Source organism: Nerophis lumbriciformis, linkage group LG21 (genome assembly GCF_033978685.3).
Source record: "Nerophis lumbriciformis linkage group LG21, RoL_Nlum_v2.1, whole genome shotgun sequence".
NCBI classification, from domain to species: domain Eukaryota; kingdom Metazoa; phylum Chordata; class Actinopteri; order Syngnathiformes; family Syngnathidae; genus Nerophis; species Nerophis lumbriciformis.
Window position 1 is genome coordinate 41,869,984 of NC_084568.2, and position 26,395 is coordinate 41,896,378.

Here is a 26,395-nt window from a genome sequence, read left to right on the forward strand (position 1 = left end):
CTGAGGACACCATGTCCACAGTTTCCCAAAAACAATTTGAAATGTGGACTCATCAGACCACAGAACACTTTCCCACTCTGCATTAGTCCATCTTAGATGAGCTCGGGCGTTTCTGGGTGTTGTTGATAAATGGCTTTTTGCTTTGCATAATATCAATCAATCAATCAATGCTTATTTATATAGCCCTAAATCACAAGTGTCTCAAAGGGCTGCACAAGCCACAACGACATCCTCGGTACAAAGCCCACATAAGGGCAAGGAAAAACTCACCCCAGTGGGACGTCGATGTGAATGACTATGACAAACCTTGGAGAGGACCGCATATGTGGGTAACACCCCCCCCCCCCCAGGGGAGACCGAATGCAATGGATGTCGAGTGGGTCTGACATAATATTGTGAGAGTCCAGTCCATAGTGGATCTAACATAATAGTGAGAGTCCAGTCCATAGTGGATCTAACATAATAGTGTGAGAGTCCAGTCCATAGTGGATCTAACATAATAGTGTGAGAGTCCAGTCCATAGTGGATCTAACATAATAGTGAGAGTTCAGTCCATAGTGGATCTAACATAATAGTGTGAGAGTCCAGTCCATAGTGGATCTAACATAATAGTGTGAGAGTCCAGTCCATAGTGGATCCAACATAATAGTAAGAGTCCAGTCCATAGTGGATCTAACATAATAGTGTGAGAGTCCAGTCCATAGTGGATCTAACATAATAGTGAGAGTCCAGTCCATAGTGGATCTAACATAATAGTGAGAGTCCAGTCCATAGTGGATCCAACATAATAGTAAAAGTCCAGTCCATAGTGGATCTAACATAATAGTGTGAGAGTCCAGTCCATAGTGGATCCAACATAATAGTAAGAGTCCAGTCCATAGTGGATCTAACATAATAGTGTGAGAGTCCAGTCCATAGTGGATCTAACATAATAGTGAGAGTCCAGTCCATAGTGGATCTAACATAATAGTGAGAGTCCAGTCCATAGTGGATCTAACATAATAGTGTGAGTCCAGTCCATAGTGGATCTAAAATAATAGTGTGAGAGTCCAGTCCATAGTGGATCTAACATAATAGTGAGAGTCCAGTCCATAGTGGATCTAACATAATAGTGAGAGTCCAGTCCATAGTGGATCCAACATAATAGTAAGAGTCCAGTCCATAGTGGATCTAACATAATAGTGTGAGAGTCCAGTCCATAGTGGATCCAACATAATAGTAAGAGTCCAGTCCATAGTGGATCTAACATAATAGTGTGAGAGTCCAGTCCATAGTGGATCTAACATAATAGTGAGAGTCCAGTCCATAGTGGATCTCACATAATAGTGTGAGAGTCCAGTCCATAGTGGATCTAACATAATAGTGTGAGAGTCCAGTCCATAGTGGATCTAACATAATAGTGTGAGAGTCCAGTCCATAGTGGATCTAACATAATAGTGTGAGAGTCCAGTCCATAGTGGATCTAACATAATAGTGTGAGAGTCCAGTCCATAGTGGATCTAACATAATAGTGAGAGTCCAGTCCATAGTGGATCTAACATAATAGTGAGAGTCCAGTCCATAGTGGATCTAACATAATAGTGTGAGAGTCCAGTCCATAGTGGATCTAACATAATAGTGAGAGTCCAGTCCATAGTGGATCTAACATAATAGTGAGAGTCCAGTCCATAGTGGATCTAACATAATAGTGAGAGTCCAGACCATAGTAGATCTAACATAATAGTGTGAGAGTCCAGTCCATAGTGGATCTAACATAATAGTGTGAGAGTCCAGTTCATAGTGGATCGAACATAATAGTGAGAGTCCAGTCCATAGTGGATCTAACATAATAGTGTGAGAGTCCAGTCCATAGTGGATCTAACATAATAGTGTGAGAGTCCAGTCCATAGTGGATCTAACATAATAGTGAGAGTCCAGTCCATAGTGGATCTAACATAATAGTGAGAGTCCAGTCCATAGTGGATCTAACATAATAGTGAGAGTCCAGTCCACAGTGGATCTAACATAATAGTGAGAGTCCAGTCCATAGTGGATCTAACATAATAGTGTGAGAGTCCAGTCCATAGTGGATCTAACATAATAGTGTGAGAGTCCAGTCCATAGTGGATCTAACATAATAGTGTGAGAGTCCAGTCCATAGTGGATCTAACATAATAGTGAGAGTTCAGTCCATAGTGGATCTAACATAATAGTGTGAGAGTCCAGTCCATAGTGGATCTAACATAATAGTGTGAGAGTCCAGTCCATAGTGGATCTAACATAATAGTGAGAGTCCAGTCCATAGTGGATCTAACATAATAGTGAGAGTCCAGTCCATAGTGGATCTAACATAATAGTGAGAGTCCAGTCCATAGTGGATCTAACATAAAAGTGAGAGTCCAGTCCATAGTGGATCTAACATAATAGTGAGAGTCCAGTCCATAGTGGATCTAACATAATAGTGAGAGTCCAGTCCATAGTGGATCTAACATAATAGTGTGAGAGTCCAGTCCATAGTGGATCTAACATAATAGTGTGAGAGTCCAGTCCATAGTAGATATAACATAATAGTGTGAGAGTCCAGTCCATAGTGGATCTAACATAATAGTGTGAGAGTCCAGTCCATAGTGGATCTAACATAATAGTGAGAGTCCAGTCCATAGTGGATCTAACATAATAGTGAGAGTCCAGTCCATAGTGGATCTAACATAATAGTGAGAGTCCAGTCCATAGTGGATCTAACATAATAGTGTGAGAGTCCAGTCCATAGTGGATCTAACATAATAGTGTGAGAGTCCAGTCCATAGTGGATCCAACATAATAGTAAAAGTCCAGTCCATAGTGGATCTAACATAATAGTGAGAGTCCAGTCCATAGTGGATCTAACATAATAGTGTGAGAGTCCAGTCCATAGTGGATCTAACATAATAGTGAGAGTCCAGTCCATAGTGGATCTAACATAATAGTGAGAGTCCAGTCCATAGTGGATCTAACATAATAGTGAGAGTCCAGTCCATAGTGGATCTAACATAATAGTGTGAGAGTCCAGTCCATAGTGGATCTAACATAATAGTGTGAGAGTCCAGTCCATAGTGGATCTAACATAATAGTGTGAGAGTCCAGTCCATAGTGGATCTAAAATAATAGTGAGAGTCCAATCCATAGTGGATCTAACATAATAGTGAGAGTCCAGTCCATAGTGGATCTAACATAATAGTGAGAGTCCAGTCCATAGTGGATCTAACATAATAGTGAGAGTCCAGTCCATAGTGGATCTAACATAATAGTGAGAGTCCAGTCCATAGTGGATCTAACATAATAGTGAGAGTCCAGTCCATAGTGGATCTAACATAATAGTGTGAGTCCAGTCCATAGTGGATCTAACATAATAGTGTGAGTCCAGTCCATAGTGGATCTAACTTAATAGTGTGAGAGTCCAGTCCATAGTGGATCTAACATAATAGTGAGAGTCCAGTCCATAGTGGATCTAACATAATAGTGAGAGTCCAGTCCATAGTGGATCTAACATAATAGTGAGAGTCCAGTCCATAGTGGATCTAACATAATAGTGAGAGTCCAGTCCATAGTGGATCTAACATAATAGTGAGAGTCCAGTCCATAGTGGATCCAACATAATAGTAAGAGTCCAGTCCATAGTGGATCTAACATAATAGTGTAAGAGTCCAGTCCATAGTGGATCTAACATAATAGTGAGAGTCCAGTCCATAGTGGATCTAACATAATAGTGAGAGTCCAGTCCATAGTGGATCTAACATAATAGTGAGAGTCCAGTCCATAGTGGATCTAACATAATAGTGTGAGAGTCCAGTCCATAGTGGATCTAACATAATAGTGTGAGAGTCCAGTCCATAGTGGATCTAACATAATAGTGAGAGTCCAGTCCATAGTGGATCTAACATAATAGTGTGAGAGTCCAGTCCATAGTGGATCTAACATAATAGTGTGAGAGTCCAGTCCATAGTGGATCTAACATAATAGTGAGAGTCCAGTCCATAGTGGATCTAACATAATAGTGAGAGTCCAGTCCATAGTGGATCTAACATAATAGTGAGAGTCCAGTCCATAGTGGATCTAACATAAAAGTGAGAGTCCAGTCCATAGTGGATCTAACATAATAGTGAGAGTCCAGTCCATAGTGGATCTAACATAATAGTGTGAGAGTCCAGTCCATAGTGGATCTAACATAATAGTGTGAGAGTCCAGTCCATAGTGGATCTAACATAATAGTGAGAGTCCAGTCCATAGTGGATCTAACATAATAGTGAGAGTCCAGTCCATAGTGGATCTAACATAATAGTGAGAGTCCAGTCCATAGTGGATCTAACATAATAGTGAGAGTCCAGTCCACAGTGGATCTAACATAATAGTGAGAGTCCAGTCCATAGTGGATCTAACATAATAGTGTGAGAGTCCAGTCCATAGTGGATCTAACATAATAGTGTGAGAGTCCAGTCCATAGTAGATCTAACATAATAGTGTGAGAGTCCAGTCCACAGTGGATCTAACATAATAGTGTGAGAGTCCAGTTCATAGTGGATCGAACATAATATTGTGAGAGTCCAGTCCATAGTGGATTTAACATAATATTGTGAGAGTCCAGTCCATAGTGGATCTAACATAATAGTGAGAGTCCAGTCCATAGTGGATCTAACATAATAGTGAGAGTCCAGTCCATAGTGGATCTAACATAATAGTGAGAGTCCAGTCCATAGTGGATCCAACATAATAGTAAGAGTCCAGTCCATAGTGGATCTAGCATAATAGTGAGAGTCCAGTCCATAGTGGATCCAACATAATAGTAAGAGTCCAGTCCATAGTGGGGCCAGCAGGACACCATCCCGAGCGGAGACGGGTCAGCAGCGCAGAGATGTTCCCAGCCGATGCACAGGCGAGCGGTCCACCCCGAGTCCCGACTCTGGACAGCCAGCACTTCATCCATGGCCACCGGACCTGTGCCCCCCACAAGGAAGAGGGGAGCAGAGGAGAAAAGAAAAGAAACGGCAGATCAACTGGTCTAAAAAGGGGGTCTATTTAAAGGCTAGAGTATACAAATGAGTTTTAAGATGGGACTTAAATGCTTCTCTACTTAGTAGAGTTCTAACTTGCACTTACAGATGTAGCGACCAACTGTAGTTACTGACAGTGGTTTTATGAAGTGTTCCTGAGCTCAAGTGGTGATATCCTTTACACACCGATGTCGCTTTTTGATGCAGTACCGCCTGAGGGATCCAAGGTCACGGGCAGTGATTTCTCCAGATTCTCTGAACCTTTTGATGATATTACAGACCGCAGATATTCCATCCATCCATCCATCTTCTTCCGCTTATCCGAGGTCGGGTCGCGGGGGCAGCAGCTTAAGCAGGGAAGCCCAGACTTCCCTCTCCCCAGCCACTTCGTCCAGCTCCTCCCGGGGGATCCCGAGGCGTTCCCAGGCCAGCCGGGAGAGATAGTCTTCCCAGCGTGTCCTGGGTCTTCCCCGTGGCCTCCTACCGGTCGGACGTGCCCGAAACACTTCCCTAGGGAGGCGTTCGGGTGGCATCCTGACCAGATGCCCGAACCACCTCATCTGGCTCCTCTCCATGTGGAGGAGCAGCGGCTTTACTTTGAGCTCCTCCCGGATGGCAGAGCTTCTCACCCTATCTCTAAGGGAGAGCCCCGCCACCCGGCGGAGGAAACTCATTTCGGCCGCTTGTACCCGTGATCTTGTCCTTTCGGTCATAACCCAAAGCTCATGACCATAGGTGAGGATGGGAACGTAGATCGACCGGTAAATTGAGAGCTTTGCCTTCCGGCTCAGCTCCTTCTTCACCACAACGGATCGATACACCGTCCGCATTACTGAAGACGCCGCACCGATCCGCCTGTCGATCTCACGATCCACTCTTCCCCCACTCGTGAACAAGACTCCGAGGTACTGGAACTCCTCCACTTGGGGCAAGATCTCCTCCCCAACCCGGAGATGGCACTCCACCCTTTTCCCGGCGAGAACCATGGACTCGGACTTGGAGGTGCTGATTCTCATCCCAGTCGCTTCACACTCGGCTGCGAACCGATCCAGTGAGAGCTGAAGATCCTGGCCAGATGAAGCCATCAGGACCACATCATCTGCAAAAAGCAGAGACCTAATCCTGCAGCCACCAAACCAGATCCCCTCAACGCCTTGACTGCGCCTAGAAATTCTGTCCATAAAAGTTATGAACAGAATGGGTGACAAAGGGCAGCCTTGGCGGAGTCCAACCCTCACTGGAAACGTGTCCGACTTACTACCGGCAATGCGGACCAAGCTCTGGCACTGATCATACAGGGAGCGGACTGCCACAATCAGACAGTCCGAACATGACTAAAACAAAAACATGATCACACAGACATGACACCAACAGAACTTCCGGGCTTCTTGACCGCATCTAATGGCTGCTACTGTACAAACTTTGTCTTCTGATCAAGCCGCCATTAGTCAGAGTCGCAAAGTAATAACGTGCTGATCAGCAAAAAGCACCCCGAAGGCACACATTCATCAGTGATGTATAGGAAATGTGTATTTGTTCATTGTTCCACCGCACGCTGCAGGCCTTCAATTGATCTTCTATTTAAAAGCAAGTGAAGGAGGAAATATGACCGAGTTAAAGGACCAGCTGGAGGTGAAAGTAGGGAAAGTCAAATGAAATGTCACCCCCTTCTTCGCTTTCATTCTACTTATCTTTCACTGTAAATACGTTTACCGTTTTTTGTTTTTTTAGGTAGCACACAATATAATCATCAATGATAGGCCACTTTACCTGCGCCGATAACACCTGAGTGTTTGTCTCCGGCAGTCAAGTGCTTTTCCACGTCGACATTCGAGGCTATAAATAGATCCGTGGAGACATTCTTCAGCTTGTTTCTTTGAAAGTAATCGCTCTCCGACTTCCATCCATCCATCTTCTTATCCGAGGTCGGGTCGCGGGGGCAGCAGCCTAAGCAGGGAAGCCCAGACTTCCCTCTCCCCAGCCACTTGGTCCAGCTCCTCCCGGGGGATCCCGAGGCGTTCCCAGGCCAGCCGGGAGACATAGTCATCCCAACGTGTCCTGGGTCTTCCCCGTGGCCTCCTACCGCTCGGACGTGCCCTAAACACCTCCCGAGGGAGGCGATCGGGTGGCATCCTGACCAGATGCCCGAACCACCTCATCCGGCTCCTCTCCATGTGGAGGAGCAGCGGCTTTACTTTGAGCTCCTCCCGGATGGCAGAGCTTCTCACCCTATCTCTAAGGGAGAGCCCCGCCACCCGGCGGAGGAAACTCATTTCGCACGCTTGTACCCGTGATCTTGTCCTTTCGGTCATAACCCAAAGCTCATGACCATAGGTGAGGATGGGAACGTAGATCGACCGGTAAATTGAGAGCTTTGCCTTCCGGCTCAGCTCCTTCTTCACCACAACGGATCGATACAGCGTCCGCATTACTGAAGATGCCGCACTGATCTCACGATCCACTCTTCCCTCACTCGTGAACAAGACTCCGAGGTACTTGAACTCCTCCACTTGGGGCAGGGTCTCCTCCCCAACCCGGAGATGGCACTCCACCCTTTTCCCGGCGAGAACCATGGACTCGGACTTGGAGGTGCTGATTCTCATCCCAGTCGCTTCACACTCGGCTGCGAACCGATCCAGCGAGAGCTGAAGATCCTGGCCAGATGAAGCCATCAGGACCACATCATCTGCAAAAAGCAGAGACCTAATCCTGCAGCCACCAAACCAGATCCCCTCAACGCCTTGACTGCGCTTAGAAATTCTGTCCATGGCGGCATGGCGTAGTGGGTAGAGCAACCGTGCCAGAAACCTGAGGGTTGCAGGTTCGCTCCCCGCCTCTTACCATCCAAAAATTGCTGCCGTTGTGTCCTTGGGCGGGACACTTCACCCGTTGCCCCCGGTGCCACTCACACCGGTGAATTGAATGAGGTGGTGGTCGGAGGGGCCGTTGGCGCAAATTGCAGCCACGCTTCCGTCAGTCTACCCCAGGGCAGCTGTGGCTATGAAAGTAGCTTACCACCACCAGGTGTGAATGATTGATGGGTTCTACATGTAAAGCGACTTTGGGTACTTAGAAAAGCGCTATATAAATCCCAGTTATTATTATTATTATTATTATTATTAAAGTTCAGAACAGAATGGGTGACAAAGGGCAGCCTTGGCGGAGTCCAACCCTCACTGGAAACGTGTCCGACTTACTGCCGGCAATGCGGACCAAGCTCTGGCACTGATCATGCAGGGAGCGGACCGCCAAAATCAGACAATCCGATACCCCGTACTCTCTGAGCACTCCCCACAGGACTTCCCGAGGGACACGGTCCAATGCCTTCTCCAAGTCCACAAAGCTCTCCGACTTAAACAGCAAAATAATTCATGGCAGAGACCAGGTCTAGACTACCTGAACACACCAAGGACAAACCCGAAATGAATGTTTACTTGCAAATGGTACTCAGAAGTGTAAGGAAATATAATAGACTAGACGTCACATTTATTATTATCAGATCACTGTTAAATGGTGCATTAAACATGATATTTTATTATTAAACAAATGACCATTCATCACCATATGAACTGTCACGGGGGGGACTAAAACACACTGGTCAATCCCAAGTTATTTTGGATGGAATATATGTTGAGTAAAAAGAACCCTAGAGACAGAATGGCACAGTACCACGTTTTACTGAAGCTTCAGGAGACCTTTACAACGCAACCATAGCATCAGCAGGCGAGGTCTAAATCCAAACAAAAAGTAATCTTATGTAGAGCAAAAACAGCCCCTCTCGCCCAGAAAGGAGCGCAGCTGCTTCTTCAAAAAACAGATAAGGAACTGGCCAAAACAGCTCTGTAAGCTCACAAACAGGAGCCCTTAAAGGCCTACTGAAATGCGATTTTCTTATTTAAACGGGGATAGCAGGTCCATTCTATGTGTCATACTTGATCATTTCGCGATATGGCCATATTTTTGCTGAAAGGATTTAGTAAAGAACATCAACGATAAAGTTCGCAACTTTTGGTCGCTGATAAAAAAAGCCTTGCCTGTACCGGAAGTAGCGATGATTTCCCCATTAATTTGAGCGAGGATGAAAGATTTGTGGATGAGGAAAGTGAGAGTGAAGGACTAGAGGGCAGTGGGAGCCATTCAGATAGGGAAGATGCTGTGAGAGGCGGGTGGGAATGACTAAAACAGTAAATAAACACAAGACATATATATACTCTATTAGCCACAACACAACCAGGCTTATATTTAATATGCCACAAATTAATCCCGCATAACAAACACCTCCCCCCTCCCGTCCATATAACCCGCCAATACAACTCAAACACCTGCACAACACACTCAATCCCACAGCCCAAAGTACCGTTCACCTCCCCAAAGTTCATACAGCACTTATAGTTCCCCAAAGTCCCCAAAGTTACGTACGTGACATGCACATAGCGGCACGCACGTACGGGCAAGCGAGCAAATGTTTGGAAGCCGCAGCTGCATGCGTACTCACGGTACCGCGTCTGCGTATCCAACTCAAAGTCCTCCTGGTAAGAGTCTCTGTTGTCCCAGTTCTCCACAGGCCAATGGTAACGCTTGACTGTCATCTTCCGGGAATGTAAACAATGAAACACCGGCTGTGTTTGTGTTGCTGCAGTCGGCCCCAATACACCGCTTCCCACCTACAGCTTTCTTCTTTGCTGTCTCCATTGTTCATTGAACAAATTGCAAAAGATTCACCAACACAGATGTCCAGAATACTGTGGAATTTTGCGATGAAAACAGACGACTTAATAGCTGGCCACCATGCTGTCCCAAAATGTCCTCCACAATCCGTGACGTCACGCGCTGACGTCATCATACCGAGACGTTTTCAGCAGGATATTCCACAATTTGGAGGTAATCCTCCTTTTTCATTGTCCCATTTAAAGCAGCAGTTCCATTGGCAGCAAAACAGGCTGCCACCACCATGCTTGACGGTATGTGTGGTGTTCCTGGGATTAAAGGACTCAGCTTTTCTCCTCCAACTATATTGCTGGGTATTGTGGCCAAACAGCTAAATTTGTGTTTCATCTGACACCACACGGACAAAGACAAGACCATCTGGAGGAAAGTTCTGTTCTAGAAATGATTGGAAACTCAAGACAGCCATGACATAATCCCGCATAACAAACACCTCCCCCCTCCCGTCCATATAACCCGCCAATACAACTCAAACACCTGCACAACACACTCAATCCCACAGCCCAAAGTACCGTTCACCTCCCCAAAGTTCATACAGCACTTGTAGTTCCCCAAAGTCCCCAAAGTTACGTACGTGACATGCACATACGGGCAAGCGATCAAATGTTTGGAAGCCGCAGCTGCAAGCGTACTCACGGTACCGCGTCTGCGTATCCAACTCAAAGTCCTCCTGGTAAGAGTCTCTGTTGTCCCAGTTCTCCACAGGCCAATGGTAACGCTTGACTGTCATCTTCCGGGAATGTAAACAATGAAACACCGGCTGTGTTTGTGTTGCTGCAGTCGGCCCCAATACACCGCTTCCCACCTACAGCTTTCTTCTTTGCTGTCTCCATTGTTCATTGAACAAATTGCAAAAGATTCACCAACACAGATGTCCAGAATACTGTGGAATTTTGCGATGAAAACAGACGACTTAATAGCTGGCCACCATGCTGTCCCAAAATGTCCTCTACAATCCGTGACGTCACGCGCTGACGTCATCATACCGAGACGTTTTCAGCAGGATATTCCACAATTTGGAGGTAATCCTCCTTTTTCATTGTCCCATTTAAAGCAGCAGTTCCATTGGCAGCAAAACAGGCTGCCACCACCATGCTTGACGGTATGTGTGGTGTTCCTGGGATTAAAGGACTCAGCTTTTCTCCTCCAACTATATTACTGGGTATTGTGGCCAAACAGCTAAATTTGTGTTTCATCTGACACCACATGGACAAAGATAAGACCATCTGGAGGTTAGTTCTGTTCTAGAAATGATTGTAAAGTCAAGACAGCCATGACATGATGTTCTTTACAAGTGTATGTACACTTTAGACCATGACTGTGTGTGAGCCAGCGTGTTTGTCCCCCGTGGTGATTGATCGCTAATATTGATCCTGTGTCTATCCAACATGCAAGAATCTCATCAAGACAGATTTAAATGTAGAACCCATCAATGTCACACATCTCCGTCGGGGTCCGTTTGAATCTCATTCCACTTATTGGACGCACCAACGTGGGTGTCCTGGGGTTCATCCATCATCATCTCTTCAAACGGCGCTCTGGGGATATTAGGGCACTTTTTACCTGCTGAACAGGTGTCAAGTGTTTGAACTGTTCTCTAATAGAAGCACGTTTTTAACTTCAATCTCGAGCTTCTCTTTGTCCGTCTGCCTGCTGCGTTGTACATCAGTCCTGTTAGTCGGGGCCTGCAGTGACGCAGTCCATTAAATATCAAATCTTTCATGCTATAATATCATAGCATCGCTTTCTTGATGGGGAGCTGCCACACTTTCTTTTGGAATTGTGCCCATCGTTCACAACACTTATGAGAGACAAAAGATTTTAGGGTTTTTTTTGCGTTCTAATTTGTAATAATCGGCTCGTTTTAGGTGGCTAGCTTTGCAGCAAATGGGAGCAATCAATTGTTCTTCTAAATTCTTCTAAACACTTTAAGACCAATGTCTTGGGGAAAAAAAGCAGTGCCTGGGGAATCTGTGGTGGGCTCTTCTATTTCTGGGGCTGAGGTTGCTGAGGTAGCTAAAAAGCTCCTCGGTGGATGAGATCCGCCCGGAGTTCCTTAAGGCTCTGGATGCTGTGGGGCTGTCTTGGTTGACAAGACTCTGCAGCATCGCGTGGACATCGGGGGCGGTACCTCTGGATTGGCAGACCGGGGTGGTGGTTCCTCTCTTTAAGAAGGGGAACCGGAGGGTGTGTTCTAACTATCGTGGGATCACACTCCTCAGCTTTCCCTTAGTCTATTCAGGTGTACTGGAGAGGAGGCTACGCCGGATAGTCGAACCTCGGATTCAGGAGGAACAGTGTGGTTTTCATCCTGGTCGTGGAACTGTGGACCAGCTCTATACTCTCGGCAGGGTCCTTGAGGGTGCATGGGAGTTTGCCCAACCAGTCTACATGTGCTTTGTGGACTTGGAGAAGGCATTCGATCGTGTCCCTCAGGGGGACAAGATCAGAGAGTATGGGGTATCGGACTGTCTGATTGTGGCGGTTCGCTCTCTGTATGATCAGTGTCAGAGCTTGGTCCGCATTGCCGGCAGTAAGTCGGACACTTTTCCAGTGAGGGTTGGACTCCGCCAAGGCTGCCCTTTGTCACCGATTCTGTTCATAACTTTTATGGACAGAATTTCTAGGCGCAGTCAAGGCGTTGAGGGGATCCGGTTTGGTGGCTGCAGGATTAGGTCTCTGCTTTTTGCAGATGATGTGGTCTTGATGGCTTCATCTGGCCAGGATCTTCAGCTCTCGCTGGATCGGTTCGCAGCCGAGTGTGAAGCGACTGGGATGAGAATCAGCACCTCCAAGTCCGAGTCCATGGTTCTCTCCCGGAAAAGGGTGGAATGCCATCTTCGGGTTGGAGAGGAGATCTTGCCCCAAGTGGAGGAGTTCAAGTACCTCGGAGTCTTGTTCACGAGTGAGGGAAGAGTGGATCGTGAGATCGACAGGCGGATCGGTGCGGCATCTTCAGTAATGCGGACGCTGTATCGATCCGTTGTGGTGAAGAAGGAGCTGAGCCGGAAGGCAAAGCTCTCAATTTACCGGTCGATCTACATTCCCATCCTCACCTATGGTCATGAGCTTTGGGTTATGACCGAAAGGACAAGATCACGGGTACAAGCGGCCCAAATGAGTTTCCTCCGCCGGGTGGCGGGTCTCTCCCTTAGAGATAGGGTGAGAAGCTCTGTCATCCGGGGGGAGCTCAAAGTAAAGCCGCTGCTCCTCCACATGGAGAGGAGCCAGATGAGGTGGTTCGGGCATCTGGTCAGGATGCCACCCGATCGCCTCTTTCGGGAGGTGTTTAGGGCACGTCCGACCGGTAGGAGGCCACGGGGAAGACCCAGGACACGTTGGGAAGACTATGTCTCCCAGCTGGCCTGGGAACGCCTCGGGATCCCCCGGGAGGAGCTGGACGAAGTGGCTGGGGAGAGGGAAGTCTGGGCTTCCCTGCTTAGGCTGCTGCCCCCGCGACCCCACCTCGGATAAGCGGAAGAAGATGGATGGATGGATGGGTCTTGGAAAAATATATCACTCTTGAATCAACACAGTAGTTAATACTATGATCGATGTTAATTACAGACTAAATGTGGGATATAAATAATAATGTCATCAAGGAAAGAAAAAAAAATGTAAAAAGAAAAAAATTAATTAAATTGTTATATGTATCCAGTGATTATACTATAAAGTTATTTTCCATTTAACTTCACCAGTTTTAGATTATTTTTAATAAAAATCGCTGAATTTTCACATTTGCCGTTCAAATACTGAGAAGAGACGGTGCGGTGAACAGCAGCCAGTTGAGGCACGTCACTCAGTGCCTCAACATGGATTGCGCAATGACTCAACTAACTGCTGGCCTGCTGTGCAGTGAGACCGTATTGCTATATGAATTATATCAACTAACCAAACTATGGCATAGTTTAGTTAGTTGAGGTATATAATGTACAGCAGGGGTGCTCACACTTTTTCTGCAGGCGAGCTACTTTTCAATTGATCAAGTCGTGGGGATCTACCTCATTCATATATATCATTTATATTTACTTATTTATGAAATATGTGTTTTTGTTAACAAGTTAAAGGTGTTTAATGATAATGCAAGCATGTTTAACACATATAGTTAATATTGTTAAAAAATTAAAGGTGTTTAATGATAATACAAGTATGTTTAATACATATAGTTAATATTGTTAAAAAGTTAAAGGTGTTTAAAGATAATGCAAGCATGTTTAACACATATAGTTAATATTGTTAACAAGTTAAAGGTGTTTAATGATAATACAAGGATGTTTAACACATAGTTAATATTGTTCATAAATTAAAGGTGTTTAATGATAATACAACAATGTTTAATACATATAGTTAATATTGTTAACAACTTAAAGGTGTTTAAAGATAATACAAGCATGTTTAACACATATAGTTAATATTGTTAACAAGTTAAAGGTGTTTAAAGATAATACAAGCATATTAAACACATATAGTTAATATTGTTAACAAGTTAAAGGTGTTTAATGATAATACAAGCATGTTTAACACATATAGTTAATATTGTTAACAAGTTAAAGGTGTTCAATGATAATACAAGCATGTTTAACACATATAGTTAATATTGTAATTAAGTTAAAGGTGTTTAAAGATAATACAAGCATATTTAACACATATAGTTAATATTGTAATTAAGTTAAAGGTGTTTAAAGATAATACAAGCATGTTTAACACATATAGTTAATATTGTAATTAAGTTAAAGGTGTTTAAAGATAATACAAGCATATTTAACACATATAGTTAATATTGTTAACAAGTTAAAGGTGTTTAATGATAATACAAGCATGTTTAACACATATAGTTAATATTTAAAAAAAATTAAAGGTGTTTAATGATAATACAAGTATGTTTAATACATATAGTTAATATTGTTAACAAGTTAAAGGTGTTTAAAGATAATGCAAGCATGTTTAACACATATAGTTAATAAATTAAAGGTGTTTAATGATAATACAAGCATGTTTAACACATATAGTTAATATTTTAAAAAAAACTAAAGGTGTTTAATGATAATACAAGTATGTTTAATACATATAGTTAATATTGTTAACAAGTTAAAGGTGTTTAAAGATAATCCAAGCATATTTAACACATATAGTTAATATTGTTAACAACTTAAAGGTGTTTAAAGATAATACAAGCATGTTTAACACATATAGTTAATATTGTTAACAAGTTAAAGGTGTTTAAAGATAATACAAGCATATTTAACACATATAGTTAATATTGTTAACAAGTTAAAGGTGTTTAATTATAATACAAGCATGTTTAACACATATAGTTAATATTTAAAACAAATTAAAGGTGTTTAATAATAATACAAGTATGTTTAATACATATAGTTAATATTGTTAACAAGTTAAAGGTGTTTAAAGATAATGCAAGCATGTTTAACACATATAGTTAATAAACTAAAGGTGTTTAATGATAATACAAGTATGTTTAATACATATAGTTAATATTGTTAACAACTTAAAGGTGTTTAATGATAATACAAGCATGTTTAACACATATAGTTAATATTGTTAACAAGTTAAAGGTGTTTAAAGATAATACAAGCATATTTAACACATATAGTTAATATTGTAATTAAGTTAAAGGTGTTTAAAGATAATACAAGCATGTTTAACACATATAGTTAATATTGTAATTAAGTTAAAGGTGTTTAAAGATAATACAAGCATGTTTAACACATATAGTTAATATTGTAATTAAGTTAAAGGTGTTTAAAGATAATACAAGCATGTTTAACACATATAGATTCCTTTCTTTCATGAAGACAAGAATATAAGTTGGTGTATTACCTGATTCTGATGACTTGCATTGATTGGAATCAGACAGTGGTGCTGATAAGGTCCGCATTTTCGAATGGAGGAGAAAAAAAAGTCCTCCTTTCTGTCCAATACCACATGAAAGTGGTTGGTTTTTGGCATCTTATTTGTCCAGCTTCCGTACTCCTTTGTATACACTTTACAAGAAATACGTTGTCGGCAAACTCCGTAGTTTGCTAGCTAGTGCACGCCAGCTTTCTGAAACTCTTATTTTGTTAGCGCAACTGTGCAACTGTGCAGTCGGTCTTTGGAATTTTGACGACAGGTACGGCGCCAGAGTCTGTTGAAATCAAGTGTTTCTCGCCTTCCAGTCGGTAATTTTAATGAGCTGGCAGCAGCCAGCGTCATCTCAGAAGACCCTCGGGTGCCGTGAATGTCAATCAAGTGACGAAAGTGACGTCATAGTGAAGATTTATGATCGCTCATTTTTAGGACTATTTTTTTAATGCCTGGCTGGTGATCGACTGACACACCCTCCGAGATCGACCGGTAGCTCGCGATCGACGTAATGAGCACCCCTGATGTACAGTGTGTTTTGTCAACAACTGTATGTGTGTAACGTATTTCTTGTGCTGAGCAATCATAAAACGGCTGCCAAGACGCACTGGGTGAGGCTCGCAGTAATCCCGCCTCATGGTGGTAGAGGGCACTAGTGATCCCAGCGATCATTCTTGCGACTACTCGGCTGCAGAAGAAGTGACAACAAGCAGCAACAGTTAGCAGCGATCGTTTATTTTTTCCTCTCGCCTGGACTTTGTCAGGCTTGGTAAAAAGGATAGGACTCGGATGCAGAGTAGGGAACTTAGACAGGCTTTTATTTTGACAGCTTCCTTTTCACCTCCAAAGTCAAGGATTACAATATCTATTTTAACCAAAAACTAATCGGCAAAAAAGGTTCCAAAAAAAATAGGAACAACCAAAAATCACTCCGAACGGAGGAAAACACAAAAGCAAAGACGAACTATAATTGGCGCCGTATATGCTATAAAATGTATAAACAAAAAAACGCTCCAACAGGAGGAAAAAACAACAGCTGTGAAAAATTATGCACTATCTAATCTAATAAAGTTTTAACAAAAATTGTCACTCAAAAATTTGAGGAAAGAATGAAAAATAACTGAAACTCACCACTTCGGCTGAATAAACTATCCATCCATCCATCCATTTTCTACCGCTTATTCCCTTTTTGGGGTAAATAACAAAAAATCACTCTGCTGAGGAAGAAGAAAGGAAAACTCAAAATAGCAACGAAGGGATTCAGGATCAAAGAACATAAGCACAAGACGAGGCAAGGCAAGACAAGGCATGGACATGGGCATGGATGCTAGAGAGCACGAATAAACGAAACAATCTGGCACAGAACAAAGGGAGGAGTGGGCTTATAAGACACATGAGGGTAATAGGGAACAGGTGGAAACAATCAGGGAACCGGGATGACGTCAGACTGATGACACAAAAGGAAGGGCAAGTGACCTGAAACGAGAGGAGAGTTACATTTCAAACTAAAACATGCACATCACAAGACAGAAAAACCCAAGACAAGACATCCCTCACCGCGGTGTGACAGACTTTTAACATGGAGGATTACATATCTAAAATAAAACAGTTTTCTAAACTGGACTTTCAATGGAAGCAGGAGGTAATAATTAAAGGAAGATCTCCATCGAGACAGAGAGACTTTTAAAACTGAAGAAAGATAAGGAAGACTTCTATAAACAAGTTATCGATGCTTTTGTTCAAAAGGAGTGGCGCATGGACTTCATTTATAAGTAAAGGTAAGACCATAATAAAGTTTTTTTTATTAAATGTGCTTTTTTGTGTGCTACAGTTTGTATGTGTACAGGTAAAAGCCAGTAAATTAGAATATTTTGAAAAACTTGATTTATTTCAGTAATTGCATTCAAAAGGTGTAACTTGTACATTATATTTATTCATTGCACACAGACTGATGCATTCAAATGTTTATTTCATTTAATTTTGATGATTTGAAGTGGCAACAAATGAAAATCCAAAATTCCGTGTGTCACAAAATTAGAATATTACTTAAGGCTAATACAAAAAAGGGATTTTTTTAGAAATGTTGGCCAACTGAAAAGTATGAAAATGAAAAATATGAGCATGTACAATACTCAATACTTGGTTGGAGCTCCTTTTGCCTCAATTACTGCGTTAATGCGGCGTGGCATGGAGTCGATGAGTTTCTGGCACTGCTCAGGTGTTATGAGAGCCCAGGTTGCTCTGATAGTGGCCTTCAACCCTTCTGCGTTTTTGGGTCTGGCATTCTGCATCTTCATTTTCACAATACCCCACAGATTTTCTATGGGGCTAAGGTCAGGGGAGTTGGCGGGCCAATTTAGAACAGAAATACCATGGTCTGTAAACCAGGCACGGGTAGATTTTGCGCTGTGTGCAGGCGCCAAGTCCTGTTGGAACTTGAAATCTCCATCTCCATAGAGCAGGTCAGCAGCAGGAAGCATGGTGTGCTCTAAAACTTGCTGGTAGACGGCTGCGTTGACCCTGGATCTCAGGAAACAGAGTGGACCGACACCAGCAGATGACATGGCACCCCAAACCATCACCCAACCATGCAAATTTTGCATTTCCTTTGGAAATCGAGGTCCCAGAGTCTGGAGGAAGACAGGAGAGGCACAGGATCCACGTTGCCTGAAGTCTAGTGTAAAGTTTCCACCATCAGTGATGGTTTGGGGTGCCATGTCATCTGCTGGTGTCGGTCCACTCTGTTTCCTGAGATCCAGGGTCAATGCAGCCGTCTACCAGCAAGTTTTAGAGCACTTCATGCTTCCTGCTGCTGACCTGCTCTATGGAGATGGAGATTTCAAGTTCCAACAGGACTTGGCGCCTGCACACAGCGCAAAATCTACCCGTGCCTGGTTTACGGACCATGCTATTTCTGTTCTAAATTGGCCCGCCAACTCCCCTGACCTTAGCCCCATAGAAAATCTGTGGGGTATTGTGAAAAGGAAGATGCAGAATGCCAGACCCAAAAACGCAGAAGAGTTGAAGGCCACTATCAGAGCAACCTGGGCTCTCATAACACCTGAGCAGTGCCAGAAACTCATCGACTCCATGCCACGCCGCATTAACGCAGTAATTGAGGCAAAAGGAGCTCCAACCAAGTATTGAGTATTGTACATGCTCATATTTTTCATTTTCATACTTTTCAGTTGGCCAACATTTCTAAAAATCCCTTTTTTGTATTAGCCTTAAGTAATATTCTAATTTTGTGACACAAGGAATTTTGGATTTTCATTTGTTGCCACTTCAAATCATCAAAATTAAATGAAATAAACATTTGAATGCATCAGTCTGTGTGCAATGAATAAATATAATGTACAAGTTACACCTTTTGAATGCAATTACTGAAATAAATCACGTTTTTCAAAATATTCTAATTTACTGGCTTTTACCTGTAAAGTTAAAGTTAAGTTAAAGTACCAATGATTGTCACACACACACTAGGTGTGGTGAAATTTGTCCTCTGCGTTTGACCCATCCCCTGAGGGGAGCAGTGGGCAGCACGGCGCCATGCCCAGGAATAATTTTTGGTGATTTAACCCCCAATTCCACGCCTTGATGCTGAGTGCCAAGCAGGGAAGAATGCTGGTATGAGCTTTTAAACATAACCCGTTAACTGCGGCCAATCAAATGGTGAATAAGATACTCTTTAGGGTTCATATGTTTGTAAATCTGACTGTGATGAAGTCAGTGCCTCACCAGTCATCAACCTCACCACACGTCACTGATGGAAGTATAATTGTGTGTATATAGTATATAATTGATACAAAGGTTTAACTAACACGTGTACAAGGATATTGCACATGTCTTTACTGTGTATATAATTGAAGAGTGTTTATGTTGTGTATAATGTGTATTTATAATATGTTGTGCAAAGGAAATTTCATATTTTTAGGAAGCTCATCTTGTGTTTGACATTGTTTATAAGGTTTGGCCAAATAAGTGCTCAACTTCAGCCTAAACCCTTTCGGTCAATTTATGAATGTACAACAGTTTGTTTATGTAAAACTGTTTGTTTATTTTGTTGACCACTGACGGAAGAAATAATCAACTAAACTAAGCTAAACTGAATCACTTAAAAAGGCATCTAAAACCCGCCATCAATACTTAATTTACGTTCCGTAATTTGTTTAATGGCCAAGCTGTAGCGACATTGTTATTGTAAGAGTGAACACTGTCGGGCAGAGGTGTGGACTCGAGTCACATGACTTGGACTCGAGTCAGACTCGAGTCATGAATTTGATGACTTTAGACTCGACTTGACAAAATGTAAAAAGACTTGCAACTGGACTTAGACTTTAACATCAATGACTTGTGACTTCACTTGGACTTGAGCCTTTTGAATTGACATGACTTGACATGACTTGCTACTTTCCCCAAAACCCAAAGATGAAAAAGTTATTCGGGAGCGCTCCGTATTTTTCATTGTGTACTTGTCTATCAGCGTTGCGTGTGTCAGCTGGTGTGCTCTCAGTACAACAGCCAATCAAATTAGATCTACTTTGTTTTCATCGCACAGCATTCATCCAATCAAATTGCAGGACAACCAACGAAGAAGACATGTCCAAACCACACGCCAGTGAACAAAAAATGATACCTAAAATAATTTTGTTTGGGTATAAAAATTACGAGGTGGTCAACACAAAACGGTTTGCAATATGCAACACATGCGGTTCCAAAATGACTGATGGAGAGGCAACAACTTCCAACTTCGTCCGGCATTTGAAGTTGCACAAAGAACGGTAAGTTTTGAATGTAAGATAACGTTTATTGGCTAAGTAACGTGACTTTTATTTGCTGTGTAGTTAAATCAGTGAGGCTGTAAACTCACTGCTAACGTTATAACGTTATTGCAAACACGGGAATCTGTTGCAGTTCACTACCTTATTCATACTTTTTGTTCAGTGATTTTTTTCAAGCAGGGTTACGTTAGTCAATATATCACACGTAACGTTAGACGGCGGTCAGCAGCACCGCGTATTTTAGCCACCTAAAAAAAGACAAAAATAGTCAAATAAAGGTCAGTTAAAATGTATACTATATTATGAATATGTGTACCGTTTTAGCTAGCTTTCTGACATACTGTTGGTTGTTTACCTCAGTGGTCCCCAACCACCGGGCCGCGGCCCGGTACTGGTCCGTGGATCGATTGGTATCGGGCCGCACAAGAATTTTTTCCTTTTTTTTTTCTTTTTTTAATTAAATCAACATAAAAAACACAAGATACACTTACAAGTAGTGCACCAACCCAAAAAAACTCTCTCCCCCCTTTTGTTCTGGGCATTGAACATGAAGACTCTTCCTTCACTGTTCCGAGTGGCCATGAGAGTCTTGGCAGTGCCTGCCTCCAGTGCTCCAGTGGAGCGAGTTTTCAGCCATGGTGGCATCATACTACGCCCCCATCGTGCACAAATGACTGACAGACCCTTGGCTAATTTGGTCTTTTGCAAATGCAATGCAGCATAGGGCCCTGACATATAAAAAGTACAACTTTTTTGTTATGTTCACGTATACGTCATGTTTTTTCAATGTTAACACTTTTGTACAAATAAGTACATTTGCACTTTATTTTTCAATGTGTTTGTTCTGTAAAGGAATGAGTTAATGTTTAAAATGACTGGTTAATAGTGCTATTATAAAATGCAATGTCAGCACAATTTTCTTTCCTGCAATTTAAAATGCACTTGTTTTAATAAATAAATACAGCGTTTGAAAAGCATACACAATCTGTGTTAATATATTAGTCTGTGGTTAAAAGGACTTGAAAGGACTCGAAACTCAAAATGCAGGACTTAGGACTTGACTTGAGACTCCAGTCTTGACTTTGGACTTGACTCGGGGCTTGCCTGTCTTGACTCGGGACTTGACTCGGACTTGAGGGCAAAGACTTGAGACTTACTTGTGACTTGCAAAACAATGACTTGGTCCCACCTCTGCTGTCGGGTATGCTACGATATCAGCTTCTACGTCTGCACCTTTTGAGTTTGTAATGCACAACACAATGCGGTAGGACACCAATATGTACTGACTGAAAAACCTGAACAATCATATTGTAGTATCTGTGAAGTATTATTGTATGTTTTGTTTGCACACAGCATGTATTACAGTATCATGATCAATATTTGATTGACTTACTCAAAGGACAGTTGTCTGTTTGATGCAGCTGGCCGGGGATGTTTTTTCCTGTTTATTTTGGGTAAGCACTCCATTTATTTAAGCATAGCTTTGCTCCAAGTTCCACAGTTACACCATAAAGTCACACCGATTTCACTCTCTCAGCTTCCATCTGCTCCAACGTCTCACCCTTCCTTCGTGCTCGCCTCTATAAGCAGTAGTTCATCCTCTATATATTCAGCTTCAAAAATATAAAGTTGTGAGTCTTCATTTGTCCAATAATAGCCATCTTCGTCTTCTATTACCAGATATGCCATGATTGGGAAAACACTCGCGTTTGTTTCCGGGAGTAGGAACACACATTTGTTGACGGAAGTCTGAAGTGCGCTGCTATAGAAACGGATATAAAAACTGATGTACAGTATCAGACAAGGTAATACTCTACGTTCACGGTCAAGAAAGGTGAGGTGCACCCAAATGAATGGTAGCAAAGACAAATCAATAGGGGTGTGCTGCTCAAAAAGGTTTGTTTCAAAATACTCAAGTAACTCGGGATCCGAAAATATGAAACATAAAGTTACATTGTTCGAAACAGACAAAACAAAGAAAAGATTTGAGTGTAACCCGTCTGGTTCAGTCCCAGCTTTACTGTTCCGCCTGGGACACGAACCTGGGTTGGTCGAGCGACCGCCCTGAAAGCCCGGGCTACCAACCCGGTAACCAGCACTGCTTTTGAGGTTGTCAGGGAGTGAGGTTTACCAATGTAAACCAGCTGGCCTCCCTTAACACGAGCTGGGAGAGGAACTCCCCACACAGGACTTGTGACGACTGGACAAAGACCAGACAGCAGAGTGAGAACTAAATACGGACAACTAGACCACTGAATAGACCTGGACTAGACACAAGAGAAAGAGGAGAGCTGATGGGAGGACATTAGGGTCAGGGCAAGACAAAGATGCAACTCAGGACAAAGCACAGGACAACCAAAAACAGATCAGAACAAAATATTTTGGATAAAAATTATGTAGTACCAGCCTGAAAACTATTTTCTGGATTGCTTTGGAGAGATAAATATGGTTTTGTTGTTGTTTTGTTGCATTGTTGTTCCGCTCTCTCAGGTGGTAAACAAATGCAAAGTATCCCAGAGGTCTTTCCGGTTTCTAATCCTGTAAGGAGCTCACCCCTTTGTGTGCATAACTATTACATCACAAACAACTGCTGCTCAGATGAAAGTACAATTGAATATTTACAAAACTAACTGATTTTGTTGAAATCTTAAGTACTGTAACAGCATCCAAACACACCTGTGATGTTTAATAATACTTATCTACTTCTCGTCTCTCTCTTCAATCAGATCACAAGTGCCCACGCCTCAAAGTCCGAGATTGTGAAGTCTGGGAGTCCTAAATCTAACGTCAAGCACATGTGGACTGAAGGCAGTAAGGACATGTCCATCAGTCGGCTGCTGTTACAGACTCTGCATGGCAAAGAGAACAACACAGCTTTGGACTTTCGCTACGACACTCCGGAGCCTTATTCGGAGCAGGACCTGTGGGACTGGCTGAGGAATTCCACAGACCTGCAGGACTCGCGCCCCAGGGCTAAACGGCGGCCCATGGTCAAGACCGGGAAGTTCAAGAAGATGTTCGGCTGGGGGGACTTTCACTCTAACATCAAGACGGTGAAACTCAACCTACTGATCACTGGTAAGATCGTGGATCACGGCAACGGAACATTCAGCGTCTACTTCCGCCACAACTCCACGGGCCAGGGCAACGTGTCCGTCAGCCTGGTCCCTCCCACCAAGATAGTGGAGTTCGACGTGGCGGCGCAACAGTCCGTCATCGATGCCAAGGACTCCAAGTCCTTCAATTGCCGCATTGAGTACGAGAAGGTGGAGAAGGGCGCCAAGAACACGCTGTGCAACTTTGACCCGTCCAAGACGTGCTACCAGGAGCAAACTCAGAGCCACGTCTCCTGGCTCTGCTCAAAACCTTTCAAAGTCATCTGCATCTTCATCTCCTTCTACAGCACCGACTACAAACTGGTGCAGAAGGTGTGTCCGGACTACAACTACCACAGCGACACTCCGTACTTCCCGTCTGGCTGACATTTGCTCACATGCAGTAGACCAGCACCAACCAGGGCTTCAACCCACCACCCAGAAATGTCTATGTTCTGTCCGCTGAAGTGTCAAACATCGCGGTATCAAACCTTCCTATTGGTATCCTATTCTAACGTTTACATTGTGGCAGGGAGGACCTTTTGTTGTGATGTTAAATCGGTAAAAATAATTACTTTTCTTTCTCAGCTCGTGTTGACTTTTCATTTATTGGTATTTTTTAGGGTCTTAATAGTATTCCTCTCTACGTTTTTTCTTGTTAGATCACAACTTTTTTGCGACTCCTACCCCAGATTTCCACTGAATGAGCAACGGCAGCTAAACGCAGTCGGGCGATCCCCAGCGCCCTTCTGTTGTGGGTCCGTCCTGCGGGAAAAATAGCACGGACTTTTTACGAGATCTCGAGAATCCGCGCGTAATCACGGGATAAGTGGAGATGTAGTAAAGCGGTCCACAAACAATTGATTTACCAAACACTCTCCGGCTTTCCCGGGCCCCCGGATCAGCTTGTGTTTGACGCAAGCCCCCGCATCCCCATATAGCTGCCCGGGATGTGCCTGTATATGATTTTTTTTAAATTTGGACCTCCAGAATCAGCATGTCCCCATCCGTTTGGGTCAACGTCTGCAATCATTTGACAAGTTGACTTGCCTATTACATACTTGCCAACCCTCCCGGATTTTCCGGGAGACTCTCGAAATTCAGCGCCTCTCCCGAAAACCTCCCGGGACACATTTTCTCCCGAAAATCTCCCGAAATTCAGGCGGACCTGGAGGCCACGCCCCCCTCCAGCTCCATGCGGACCTGGCAATGTTGTTGTAATATATTGAGTTGGAGGCAATAAACAGGCGAGGGGATGAAGTATGTCTCTTTACTGTAGACTTCAGAACAGACTCACACACTTGACGTCAGGTGCGCAACACCACGTAAATCGTTGGCCAACCAAAAATTAACCCCAGTACGCTATAGCCAACATTCACCAGGAGATGGCAACAGACAAACATAGATCACTCTATTACATTCCAGTCTCTCCATGTTTTCTCACCATGGTAACATGTGATCCTCATGCACTGTGCGCTGTCTCTGTCCCTCGTCTCTGTGGTGGGCTCTCCTATTTCTGGGGCTGAGGTTGCTGAGGTAGTTAAAAAGCTCCTCGGTGGCAAGGCCCCGGGGGTGGATGAGATCCGCCCGGAGTTCCTTAAGGCTCTGGATGCTGTGGGGCTGTCTTGGTTGACAAGACTCTGCAGCATCGCGTGGACATCGGGGGCAGTACCTTTGGATTGGCAGACCGGGGTGGTGGTTCCTCTCTTTAAAAAGGGGAACCGGAGGGTGTGTTCTAACTATGGTGGGATCACACTCCTCAGCCTTCCCGGTAAGGTCTATTCAGGTGTACTGGAGAGGAGGCTACGCCGGATAGTCGAACCTCGGATTCAGGAGGAACAGTGTGGTTTGCGTCCTGGTCGTGGAACTGTGGACCAGCTCTATACTCTCGGCAGGGTCCTTGAGGGTGCATGGGAGTTTGCCCAACCAGTCTACATGTGCTTTGTGGACTTGGAGAAGGCATTCGACCGTGTCCCTCGGGAAGTCCTGTGGGGAGTGCTCAGAGAATATGGGGTTTCGGACTGTCTGATTGTGGCGGTCCGCTCCCTGTATGATCAGTGTCAGAGCTTGGTTCGCATTGCCGGCAGTAAGTCGGACACGTTTCCGGTGAGGGTTGGACTCCGCCAAGGCTGCCCTTTGTCACCGATTCTGTTCACAACTTTTATGGACAGAATTTCTAGGCGCAGTCAAGGCGTTGAGGGGATTCGGTTTGGTGGCTGCAGGATTAGGTCTCTGCTTTTTGCAGATGATGTGGTCCTGATGGCTTCATCTAGCCAGGATCGGTTCGCAGCTGAGTGTGAAGCGACTGGGATGAGAATCAGCACCTCCAAGTCCGAGTCCATGGTTCTCGCCCGGTAAAGGGTGGAGTGCCATCTCCGGGTTGGGGAGGAGATCTTGCCCCAAGTGGAGGAGTTCAAGTACCTCGGAGTCTTGTTCACGAGTGAGGGAAGAGTGGATCGTGAGATCGACAGGCGGATTGGTGCGGCGTCTTCAGTAATGCGGACGCTGTATCGATCCGTTGTGGTGAAGGGAAGATATATCTGTCCCTCTTGATATATATATATGTATATATATATATATATATATATATATATATATATATATATATATATATATATATATATATATATATATATAAGAAAATACTTCACTTTCAGTGAATTCTAGCTATATATATATATATATATATATATATATATATATATTAGAGATGCGCGGATAGGCAATTATTTCATCCGCAACCGCATCAGAAAGTCGTCAACCATCCGCAATCCACCCGATCTAACATATGATCAGAACCGCATCCGCCCGCCATCCGCCCGCACCCGCCCGTTGTTATATATCTAATATAGACGATGCAAGGCATTAGTGAGGTTATAAAGCTTTTGCCTGTTAAAGAAAGGAGACTGATCCAATGCAGCACAGA

At 43.5% G+C, this 26,395-nt stretch overlaps 1 protein-coding gene across 2 annotated transcripts in view; it reads left to right on the forward strand.

Moving 5' to 3' along the window:
• nxph1 (neurexophilin 1) overlaps nucleotides 1-25,267 on the forward strand; it is a 103,849-nt gene extending 78,582 nt beyond the window's left edge. For both annotated transcript variants that reach the window (XM_061982350.2, XM_061982351.2), the window contains exon 2: nucleotides 23,101-25,267. In XM_061982350.2, coding sequence (XP_061838334.1) covers nucleotides 23,101-23,856 — 756 coding nt within the window. In that variant the 3' untranslated portion in view covers nucleotides 23,857-25,267. The remainder of the gene's footprint in view (nucleotides 1-23,100) is intronic.
• The last annotated feature ends 1,128 nt before the right edge of the window (nucleotides 25,268-26,395 follow it).